Source organism: Oncorhynchus mykiss, chromosome 2 (assembly GCF_013265735.2).
Source record: "Oncorhynchus mykiss isolate Arlee chromosome 2, USDA_OmykA_1.1, whole genome shotgun sequence".
Lineage (NCBI taxonomy): Eukaryota > Metazoa > Chordata > Actinopteri > Salmoniformes > Salmonidae > Oncorhynchus > Oncorhynchus mykiss.
Window position 1 is genome coordinate 44,253,888 of NC_048566.1, and position 12,357 is coordinate 44,266,244.

A 12,357-nucleotide genomic window follows, 5' to 3' on the forward strand; every position below is an offset into this window, starting at 1 on the left:
AGCGAAGAGCCCGGATCTCTATCCCATTGAGCACGTCTGGGACCTGTTGGATCGGAGGGTGAGGCCTAGGGCCATTTCCCCCAGAAATGTCTGGGAACTTGCTGGTTCCTTGGTAGAAGAGTCTCACAGCATGAACTGGCAAATCTGGTGCAGTCCATGAAGAGGAGATGCACTGCGGTACTTAATGCAGCTGGTGGCCACACCAGATACTGACTGTTACTTTTGATTTTGGGGAATGTTATGGGGAATGCACGCAGCTCTAACGGTATGGATGTGTCGGGCCTGAACCTGGTATTGAAGTCTGATAGGGAGCCGGTGTACTTTAGGGGGGTTGACTCTGAAAGTGCACAGTGGGAGGAAATGGTCAGGGTTTACATGCGTAAGAGGGGCGTGTCTGTGATGGACCAAGCAGATTAGGTTATGGGTAGGATTATGGGATGGGCCCACGATGTTGTTAAAATGGGCATACGCAGCAATCTCTCTGTTGTTTATTTAAAGGCCCAAGTCCCATCTTTGACATAATGAAACAACATTTTAGTGACACTGCTTTTCAAGTATGCCCCTCGCTGACTATTATGCCATATTACCTCTGACTGATGAACAACCATTCGACTACTGACTCAGACTAAACAGGGCTATGGAGGTTGCTGAAGATTATCTAAGGAGACAGAAGAAAAGTGTTGAAGACCCATCTCGTGAGCTCACAGTCATGTTCATCAGACATTGCCCTAATGCTGAAACGTGCACACCATTACAGCAGTGGACCGCTGCAGATGTCCATGAGAGGTTGGATGAATACAGGAGGGAGCGGAGGTACTCTCACTTTTCTAAGGTGACCTCAGCCATCGCAACAATGAAGCAGGAAGTTGGTGCTGTCATGCCACTCAACATGCCTGCTGTGAGGCCCTACATGGAATCACCTAATGTGTTGCCTTCCTCAGCCCAGGCTATGCAGGGCTCAGCTAAGCCATTGGAATGTATCCTTGCAATGCTGGAGCATGTGCTGGAGCAGGGGCCACAACAGTCTAACTGTCAGTTCCAAAAAGGGAATAGGAGCTAATTGAGGTCTAATGGGCCATGTGAAGTATGTGGGCATGCAGGACACAATACTTACTTTCACTGCAGGGCCAATCACCTCTGCCATGCAGCTGGCCACGCACACTCCCAGTGCCTCAAGGCCGCAGCTCTGAGCACAGCTGGTGGAGTCCCTACAGTAATCACTGCTCAGCTGCCGGAAAACTAGTAGGACTGCATGTAGAAAGGGAGAGTGTTGGGCCTTTTGTAGAGTTCCCATCGGTGAGAGCTGTTGATTTGGAGTCTGTATATAAAAGTGTGTGTGATGAAATGGAGACTGAGAAAAGTATCATAATGCAGAACACACAGAGACTTTCCTCGTATGATGATTTATTCTATGCCAAGGTGTTAATAGGAGAAGTGGAAGTGAGAACTCTGCTTGACAGTTGGTCCATGGCTTGTACCTTGAGCTCTAGGGTCTTACCTGAATTGTTGCATGCAGGAGTGTTGAAAAGTCCATCATTGATTCCTACAGAGGTAGTCTTGGTTGGTTGTGGTGGGTTGAAGACGAGGCCTTTGGGAGTATCTGAGCTGCAGCAGCTTTTCAGCCGCAAGTGCAGAGAACAGCTAACATACTCACTGACTGCCAAGATTACTTTATTCTGACTGATGACGGTTCCATCTGACTTCACAATACTGACGGACCTGACAGTTCAAGCAGTCCTGGGGTCTTACGTGACTTAGGTGTGACTGATACTGACATTGACTCCTGTCACATGACTCCTGCTGGCAAGAAGAAACTCATCCAGCTCATAGCTGAGTACCAGTCCATTTTTTCCAGGCACAAGTTGGATTGTGGAAAAGCTACCAGATATCTTCATCGCATTCAACTGAGTGCTGAGAAACCCTTTCGGATGCCCTACCGATGCCTTTCGCCAAATCATTATGAGAAGCTCAAACAAGCATTGAATGAGATGGAAGAACGTGATATCATAAAGAAGTCTAGTAGTGAGTTTGCCTCACACCTTGTCCTTGTCTGGAAGCAGTCTGGAGACCTGAGACTGTACTGATTTTCGTTTACTCAACAGGCTGACGCGCTGGCTGCTTTAGGTGGAAATGCCTTTTTCTCGACAATGGACCTTACCTCTGGCTACTACAATGTGGAAGTGCATGAGTATGACCAGAGATTCACAGCTTTTACATCGCCATTTGGATTGTATGAATACAACCGTATGCCACCTGTTATGTAATAGTCCTGCAACCTTTATGAGGACAATGCTAAACATCTTTGGGGGTCCGAATTTTCTTAGCCTGCTGTGTTACCTTGACGATGTCTTGGTCTATGCGTCCACTGAAGATGTGGCTATACAGCGCCTGGAAATGGTTTTTGAGCATCTCAAGGCTCACAACCTGAAGTTGGTGCAAAAAAAGTGTAACTTTATGCAGAGGACTGTGAAGTTTCTGGGGTATATCATTAGTGCGGATGGTGTAGCTACAAACCCTGAGAAGGTGAGGGCCATTACAGGAGTAACAGAAGCTGATCTGATGGAATATGTCCCTAACATTCCATCTCAGAAGAAATGAATGTCTTGGGCGTGTTGGTGTATTACCAGCAGTTCATTGAAGGTTGCTCGACCATCGCAAAGCCTCTCTTTGGCTTGACAACTGGACAAAAGGCTTCTTTTTGGAAAAAGAAGCGCAGTTGATGGCTGCCGACTGGACAGCTGAATGCAGACAGGCCTTATTCCAGCTAAAGCAAGCCTTACTGGACCAGGTTTTGTTGGCCCACCCCAACTTCGACAAACCCTTTATACTCTTGGTGGACATGTCCAGCAACGGCTTAGGTGCTGTCCCTGGTACAAGAACGGGGAGCTAGACCGAGACCTATAGCCCTTGCGAGCAAGCCCCTCAGTTATAAGCAGTCGAGGTATCCTGCGCACAGGCTCAAGTTCTTGCATTGAAATGGGCTTTATATGACAAGTTCCACCACTGGTTACGGGGGCAGCAGTTCACGGTATGGACGGATAATAATCCCTTGACATACATCTTGACCAAAGCAAAGCTCGATGCTTATGAACATAGGATGGGTCGCCAAGCTGGCACCGTACGAGTACAAGTACACCCCTGGACTAAAACATGTTGTTGCAGATGCTTTGAGCAGAGAGCCCAGTGCACTCCATCGCCTGACAAGGGTCCCGTACGAGACCTTACTAGCTGAAGCTAATGCTGTGCGAAAAGACAGAGTGCAAGACGTGTTTCGCTGGTCCAACCACCCCTTTAACAAAGCCTCTGACTCCAAAGAGGTGGTCATTAGCTGCCAGTCTACTGTTGACCCCCCATCTGGTGATTTATGAAGACATGAAGTTGCAGCTGTTGTTAATTCACACAAGTGCTGGGTGGGTGAGGTAGGCTCACATGCACTGCTGTTGCCAATGCTTCTGCAGTGGCAGAACATCGACCAATGTTCTGCCACACAACCTACTGATGAGTAAGCAGCCTGATGACAATGTGATGAGCAGAGTGATCATCTTTGTGGAGAGGGGGAGGAGACCATCCGGAGAGAGAGAGCCCATGAGTGTTGAGGTTTTGTGTCTTCTCAGAAGTTGGGACAAGTTGACCATGAAGATGTGTGTACTGTATTGTGTTTCGAAGAATGTGGTTACAAAGAGGAAAACGTATCTGTATATGGTTCCAGCCTCCATGAAAGCAATGGTGTTGAAGGTTGTCCATGATGAAGCTGGCCACCAGGGCCAACCGAGAACAGTCTACCTGACAAAACAGAGGTTCGTCTGGCAAGGCCTGGAGAGGGAGGTAAAGGAAGATGTGAAGTGCTGCAGGAGATGCATTGTGAACAAAAGTCCTGATTCGGAAGCAAGAGCTTCTCTTGAGAGCATAATAACAACAGAGCCTCTTGAACTAGTGTGCATAGACTTTTGTTCTGCAGAAGATTCTTCAAACAAGTCCCTGGATGTGCTCGTTGTTACTGAGCACTTTACCAAATTCCTTCTTGTGTCCAAACTAGTCTGCTAAGTCTGTAGCTCATCAGTTGTGGAATAACTATTTCTGTGTCTACAGGATGCCTCGCCGTATACACTCAGATCAGGGAGCCACCTTTGAGAGCGCTCTAATAGCTGAACTGTTGAGTGTTTCAGGTATTTAGAAGCCTCACATCACGCTGTACCATCCGATGAGGAAAGGTCCTGTGATAGGACATTGGAAAACATGTTCTGGGCACAGAAGTTGTCGACTATGACCAGTTTGTTCAGTCCTTGAGGAGAGATCTGAAAGAAGCCACAAATAGAGCACAGGCATCTGCAGTGAAGCAGTTGAAGAGGGATGTTAACCTGTATTACAGAAAAGTCTGAGGAGCACCAGTGGAGATTGGTGATAGAGTGTTGTTGGCTAACAAAGGGGAGCGTGGAAAGCGGAAGCTCGCTGACCTTTGGGAGGATACTATCTACCTTGTCACTGGATTGAATGCTGACAGTCACACTTTAAAGATTCAGAACAGCTCCACTGGACAGGAGACGGTACATCACAACCTGATAATGCCAGTCAACTTTCTTCCTCATACTGACGTTGATTATGGAACAGACATGTCTGGATTAACAGAGTCTGAGGACATGAATGATGGCCTTGTGGTCTCACCTGCCATGGACACTGCAGTGGATGATGATGCTGAGTACAGAACAAAAGTGTGGGTGTCGGAGTTGCCTTCTGAAGGAATAGGTGACACAAGCCTGAAGGGTGATGTTCGATCCTTGGATGCTCAGCATATTCCACCTTTGGATTTTGTGGAAGATGTACTGCAGCTGGAAGGTCTGCCTTGATCAGAGAGTCTTCAAGAATCTGACCAAGACCGCAACAGTGTAGTGAGTGAGCTAATTGACCAGTCTGCTTACAATATCCGTACTGACCTACCAAACTCGGACCATTCCTTACCTGATCAGTTACGCACTGACTGTGTTGACAGACCCACTATTGCAACAGTACACAATGCTGTCACTCCTTATGCAGTTGAAGGTACTCTGGGTCGTATTAGTTCAAGGGCAAGAAGACTATTTAAACCAGTGTCAAGACTGATTTAGATTAGGAATCAGCAGACAATTAGCTCTTGAAGGTTCATATGTGAATAGAGGGTCAACGGTATTGACATCTTTTATTTGTTTTGTTTTTACATCATTGTGACCATGTGTAGAGGTTTCAGGAAGGTAATGTGACGGATATGATAAAGTCTCTTATGATGGTTTATTGTATTACTTGGATGTTTTAAAGTCGCTGATTGTACTTAACACGTAACAGGCATGTTCACCTATGAGGGCTAAGGGGATTGATCAACCACTTTTCACTCTAATTCTCGTGGAGAATAGTCTAATGACTGGAATATTTAGTGACTGTTTCAAAGCAGGGTCTGCATCCTCGATATATACACAACTTTACCTTTTAGTTTTCTCTATTAGGTAGTCTAAAAAATATATATACTTTTTATCTCTGGATTATTCTGTAAATATGTTGTGTGTCTGTGTACCTGGTATGTTTGAGCAGTGCAGTTTTGCATTTGTATTATTTTTGTTTGCAAGTGATATTCAGTAGGCCGTGCATTGCATGACGTGCAATTTTGTGCTGTTTCTATCCGAATAAATCTCCATGACTGATGCTACAAGTTAGAGTTTGTGTCGATGATTGATTGTACATAACGCAAGAAGAGTACTGTTACACTTGTTAATTGCAGACAGAGAAGAGCTCCAACTTCTTAATGCTACCCATCCCTTAATTAAGCTACCCATAATTGTCATCAGCAACCGCTGAATAGCATAGCGCCGCAGTCAAATAATATTACTAAAAATACTCATATTCATTAAATCACAAATGCAATATTGCAAAACACAGTTTAGCCTTTTGTTAATCCACCTGTCATCTCAGATTTTGAAAATATGCTTTACAGGGAAAGCAATTCAAGTGTTTGTAAGTTAATGACAAAACATTAAGTACACTTAGCATCAGGTAGCTTGGTCACGAAAATCAGAAAAGCAATCAAATGAATTGTTTACCTTTGATGATCTTCGGATGTTTTCACTCACGAGACTCCCAGTTACACAACAAATGTTCCTTTTGTTCCATAAAGATTATTATTATATCCAAAATGCCTCCGTTTATTTGGCGCATTATGTTCAGAAATCCACAGGAAAGAGCGGTCACGACAACGCAGACAAATTCCAAATAATATCCTAAATGTCCACAGAAACATGTCAAACGTTTTTTAGAAGCAATCCTCAGGTTGTTTTTAAAATATATAATCAATAATATATCAACCGCAAATGTAGGAGAGGGAAAAACAATAGCTGTCCAAATTCTGTTGCGCGAGCAAAACTCATGTGATCACCTGACGTGATGTTATCTTTCTGGCTCATTTTTCAAAATAAAAGCCTGCAACTCTGTCTGAAGGCTGTTGACACCTTGAGGAAGCGATAGGAAAAGGAATATGGTTGATATCCCTTCAAATGGAGCAATGGGAGGCTATGGAACATGGAGTTTTCAAAATAGAAGACACTTCCTGGTTTGATTTTTCTCAGTATTTTGCCTGCAATATCAGTTCTATTACACTCACAGACAATATTTTGACAGTTTTGGAAACTTTAGAGTGTTTTCTATATCCTAATCTGTCAATTATATGCATATTCTAGCATCTGGTCCTGAGAAATAGGTAATTTACTTTGGGAACGTTATTTTTCCAAACATAAGAGGTTAATCATAGCTTAAAATGGCTAGCTAGTTAGTGCGCGCTAATAGCGTTTCAAACGTCACTCGCTCTGAGCCTTCTAGTAGTTGTTCCCCTTGCTCTGCATTTGCTCTGCATGGGTAACGCTGCTTTGATGATGGCTGTTGTCGTTGTGTTGCTGGTTTGAGCCCAGGGAGGAGCGAGGAGATGGACGGACGCTATACTGTTACACTGGCAATACTAAAGTGCCTATAAGAACATCCAATAGTCAAAGGTTAATGAAATACAAATGGTATAGAGGGAAATAGTCCTACAATTCCTATAATAACTACAAGCCTAAAACTTCTTACCTGGGAATATTGAAGAGTCATGTTAAAGGAACCACCAGCTTTCATATGTTCTCATGTTCTGAGCAAGGAACTGAAACGTTAGCTTTCTTACATAGCACATATTGCACTTTTACTTTCTTCTCCAACACTTTGTTTTTGCATTATTTAAACCAAATTGAACATGTTTCATTATTTACTTGAGGCTAAATTGATTTTATTGATGTATTATATTAAGTTAAAATAAGTGTTCATTCAGTATTGTTGTAATTGTCATTATTACAAATACATTATTATTATTATTATTATTATTTTTAAATCGGCCGATTAATCGGTATCGGCTTTTTTGGTCCTCCAATAAATCGGTATCGGCGTTGAAAAATCATAATCGGTCGACCATCTAATATTTATTTTGACAGGTAGTCATGCTGAGTCATGCTCTTTCACAGATGAGCACTACATTTGACAAAAAATACAAACACTGCAATACACATCAATAATCACTATATATAATACAGTATATAATACAGAGGAGAGAAGAGCTAAAGAGTTGTTTAGAACTTCTGCATACTTAGAGGGTGTATTTACTTTGTGGGATAAATCAGAAAAAGTTTTCTATTTTTCCATCTCTAACCTTGAGTCAGTTGGGCACATTGTGAGTGCTCTTGAGACTAAATCACAGGGGAGTGGCTGGAGCTGAGGAGGCAACTGGTGAGTGTTTTGGGCAAATGTCATTTACATCAAACCTGGACCCACATTTGGACCCACATTGCAATCAACCAATGAAAAAGTAAATCTTCCATTAGCGTTCTTTTCCTCTTTATCAAATGGAACTAACTCTCTATGCAGTATCTGTCTCTACATTTTCGATCCCCAACCACCTCCCTCCTCTTATACATTGGTGATGGTACTCACAACAGGGATAGGTCAGGAGCATGATGTCATCAATGGCGATGTAGCCTCGCCGCTCCCTGGAAACAGTTGCTTCGATCAGGACCTGGGGAGTAGAATTAAAACAAATAAGTGAGATACCATGGAGGGGTAAATATTGAAACAAATGTGATTGCTGTTATCCTTTATACAATTGAATGAAGCTTTGGCATTTGTTTTGAAGCATTTAAAAAAAATGTAAGAGGCATTTGCATCAATTCAAACTGTCCTCCTGAGGCAGAGGTCTTAATTATTATCACAAAGTTCTAGACAATGCATTGCACAGTTACTGACCCACAAGATGGGTCAGGGAAAAAAGAGAGAGGACCAAGGACCCACATCTTTAAGAATGGATACAAATTTGACACTAACAATTACAGAGACATTTGTGTAAACAGTAACCTGGTTTTCTGTAGTATTATACACTGAGTTTTCAAAACAATAGGAACACCTTCCTAAAAATTGAAGTTGCTCTCTCCCCCTTTCCTTCAGAACAGCCTCAATTAGTCAGGGCATGGACTCTAAACGGTGTCAAAAGCATTCCACAGGGATGCTGGACCATGTTAACTCCAATGAATGAATGATGAAACATTCTTGATACACACATGAAACTGTTGAGTGTGAAAAACCCAGCAGCGCTGCAGTTCTTGACACAAACCAGTGCGCCTGGAACCTACTACCATACCTCATTCAAAAGGCAGACATGGATATGGCAGACATACGCCCCCTTTGGAGAGATTGGGTACCCCTAGTAAACTGAAAAAAAAATCTGTCAAAAATTGCTAATATATGCAAATAAAAAGTATTAGAAAACACTCTAAAGATTCTAAAACCGTTGGAATTATGTCTGTAAGTATAGCAGAACTCACAGGGCAGGCATTCTTCCAAACTAGTTTTTGTGGCCATGAAAGTTGGAGCAACTTTGACGTCATGGCCCCCACCCTTCCCAACCAGTTATGATTCACTTTCTATCTCTTCCGCTAGATGTCCTCTTTCAGTAGAGCTTTGAATCGTTCAAATCCCGCGAGAATTGACCCTATGGGAGTGAAATTAGTGCGTGCCACGAGAGAATAGGCTGTGCGTAGGGGCGCGAATTGGTCCCAGCCATTCCTTTGTTCCAGCACTCAAGAGAAGGGCAGACGATGGCCGATTGAATTGAAGTTTGTTTTGCGTGTCTAAAACATCATAAAGCTTGCTTCTGCACTTAGTTTGACCTGTTTGGTCGACATATAATATGTAATTTTGAAGTTTTGATGCGCAACTTTTCCGGACCAGAGGACGTTTTGGGTGCATTTCAGCTGATGTTATTAGCAGTAGCTAATACAAAGACGCAAGACTTGAAACCAAACGATGTATTGGGTAAGTATGAAGCCTTCCAGAACATTCTGAACGAAGACCATCGAAGGTAAGGGAATATTTATGCTTAAATCTGTGTTTCTGTTGACTCCAACATTACGTAGAAATGTAGCTTGGAACTGAGCGCTGTCTCAGCATATGGAATAGTGTGCGATTTCTGTAACGTTAAAAATAAATCTAACAAAGCGGTTGCATAAAGAAGCAGTGTATCTTTCTAACTATATGTAGAACATGTATATTTAGTCAAAGTTTATGATGTCTATTTACGTTATCTTGCCGCGCTACATAGATTTCCTGCGGGCATTTTTGAGTAATTTCTGAACGTGAACTCACTGTAAATAGACATTTATGGATATAAATGGCATATTATTGAAAAAAAAAATATGTACTGTGTAACATGTCATATTACTGTCATCTGATGAAGATTTTCAAAAGGTTAGTGAGCGATTTATTTTTTAACCTGTTAGAGCTCTAGGGGCGCTATTTCATTTTTGGATAAAAAACGTTCCCGTTTTAAGCACGATATTTTGTCACGAAAAGATGCTCGACTATGCATATTCTTGACAGTTTTGGAAAGAAAACACTCTGAAGTTTCAGAATCTGCAAAGATTTTGTCTGTAAGTGCCCCAGAACTCATTCTACAGGCGAAACCAAGATGATGCATCACCCAGGAATTAGCAGAATTTCTGAAGCTCTGTTTTCCATTCTCTCCTTATATGGCTGTGATTGCGCAACGAATGAGCCTACACTTTCTGTCGTTCGCCCAAGGTCTTAGCAGCATTGTGACGTATTTGTAGGCATATCATTGGAAGATTGACCATAAGAGACTACATTTTCCAAGTGTCCGCCTGGTGTCCTGCGTCGAATTCGGTGCGCAATTGCCAGCTGCTTCTACTTTACCATTTGATTCAGGGGAGAAAGCATGTGTCCAAGAACGATGTATCAATGAAGAGATATGTGAAAAACACCTTGATGATTGATTCTAAACAACGTTTGCCATGTTTTCAGTCGATATTATGGAGTTAATTTGGAAAAAAGTTTGCGTTTTGAGGACTGAATTTATGGATTTTTTTTGGTAGCCAAATGTGATGTATAAAACGGAGCTATTTCTAATACACAAGGAATCTTTTTGGAAAAACTGAGCATCTGCTATCTAACTGAGAGTATCCTCATTGAAAACATCAGAAGTTCTTCAAAGGTAAATGATTTTATTTGAAGGCTTTTATGTTTTTGTTAATGTTGCGTGCTGGATGCTAACGCTAATGCTAACGCTAAATGCTAACGCGAAATGCTAACTCTAGCTAGCTACTTTTACACAAATTATTGTTTTCCTATGGTTGAGAAGCATATTTTGAAAATCTGAGATGACAGTGTTGTTTACAAAAGGCTAAGCTTGAGAGATGGCATATTTATTTCATTTCATTTGCGATTTTCATAAATAGTTAACGTTGTGTTATGCTAATGAGCTTGCTGATAGATTTACACAATCCTGGATACAGGGGTTTTTTCATAGCTAAACGTGACGCAGAAAACGGAGCGATTTGTCCTAAACAAATAATCTTTCAGGAAAAACTGAACATTTGCTATCTGAGAGTCTCCTCATTGAAAACATCTGAAGTTCTTCAAAGGTAAATTATTTTTTTGAATGCTTTTCTGTTTTTTTGTGTAAATGTTGCCAGCTGAATGCTAATGCTAAATGCTACGTTAGCCATCAATACTGTTACACAAATGCTTGTTTTGCAATGGTTGAGAAGCATATTTTGAAAATCTGAGATGACAGTGTTGTTAACAAAAGGCTAAGCTTGAGAGCTAGCATATTTATTTCATTTCATTTGCGATTTTCATGAATAGTTAACGTTGCGTTATGGTAATGAGCTTGAGTCTGTATTCACGAACCCGGATCCGGGATGGGGAGATCAGAAAGGTTAATCCTGCGTTTGTTGATTGCATGTTTTGGCTATTCAAATGAGCTGTGTCTGGTGGTGGTTTGACATATATATGTGCTATGTTTTCGCCGTAAAACATTTTAGAAATCTGACTAGAAATCTGGCTAGATGAACAAGGTGTTTATCTTTCATTTGAGCTATTGGACTTGTTAATGTGTGGAGGTTAAATATTTTTAAGAATATTTTTGCGTTCCATGCGCCACCGTTCCAGCTGAACGTGGGAGGGTTGATCCCCAATTGGGAACCAATATCTTAGACAGGCTAATAACCTCTTACAGCTACCCCCCTACTTTTTTCAATTTCGCCTGAAGACACCCAAATCTAACTGCATGTAGCTCAGGCTCAGAACCAAGGATATGCATATTCTTGATTTAATTTGAAAGAAAACACTCTGAGGTTTGTGTAAATGTGAATTGAATGTAGGAGAATATAACACAATAGATCTGGTTTAGATAATACAATGAAAAAACCATACGTTTTTTTCATTTGTATTGTTGTATCATCTTTAAAATTAACAAGACAAGACAAAACAAAACAAACATTCAGATACAGTGCCTTGCGAAAGTCTTCGGCCCCCTTGAACTTTGCGACCTTTTGCCACATTTCAGGCTTCAAACATAAAGATATAAAACTGTATTTTTTTGTGAAGAATCAACAACAAGTGGGACACAATCATGAAGGGGAACAACATTTATTGGATATTTTAAACTTTTTTAACAAATCAAAAACTGAAAAATTGGGCGTGCAAAATTATTCAGCCCCTTTACTTTCAGTGCAGCAAACTCTCTCCAGAAGTTCAGTGAGGATCTCTGAATGATCCAATGTTGACCTAAATGACTAATGATGATAAATACAATCCACCTGTGTGTAATCAAGTCTCCGTATAAATGCACCCGCACTGTGATAGTCTCAGAGGTCCGTTAAAAGCGCAGAGAGCATCATGAAGAACAAGGAACACACCAGGCAAGTCCGAGATACTGTTGTGAAGAAGTTTAAAGCCGGATTTGGATACAAAAAGATTTCCCAAGCTTTAAAGATATCCATAAAAAGTGTTGTTTAAAGTTTG

General features: G+C 41.5%; 1 protein-coding gene across 3 annotated transcripts in view; it reads right to left on the bottom strand.

The window, feature by feature from the left end:
* Nucleotides 1–12,357, bottom strand: part of LOC110490335 (receptor-type tyrosine-protein phosphatase U) — a 338,326-nt gene that overhangs the window by 169,328 nt on the left and 156,641 nt on the right. For all 3 annotated transcript variants that reach the window (XM_021563676.2, XM_021563683.2, XM_021563669.2), the window contains exon 4: nt 7,975–8,056. In XM_021563676.2, coding sequence (XP_021419351.2) covers nt 7,975–8,056 — 82 coding nt within the window. The remainder of the gene's footprint in view (nt 1–7,974; nt 8,057–12,357) is intronic.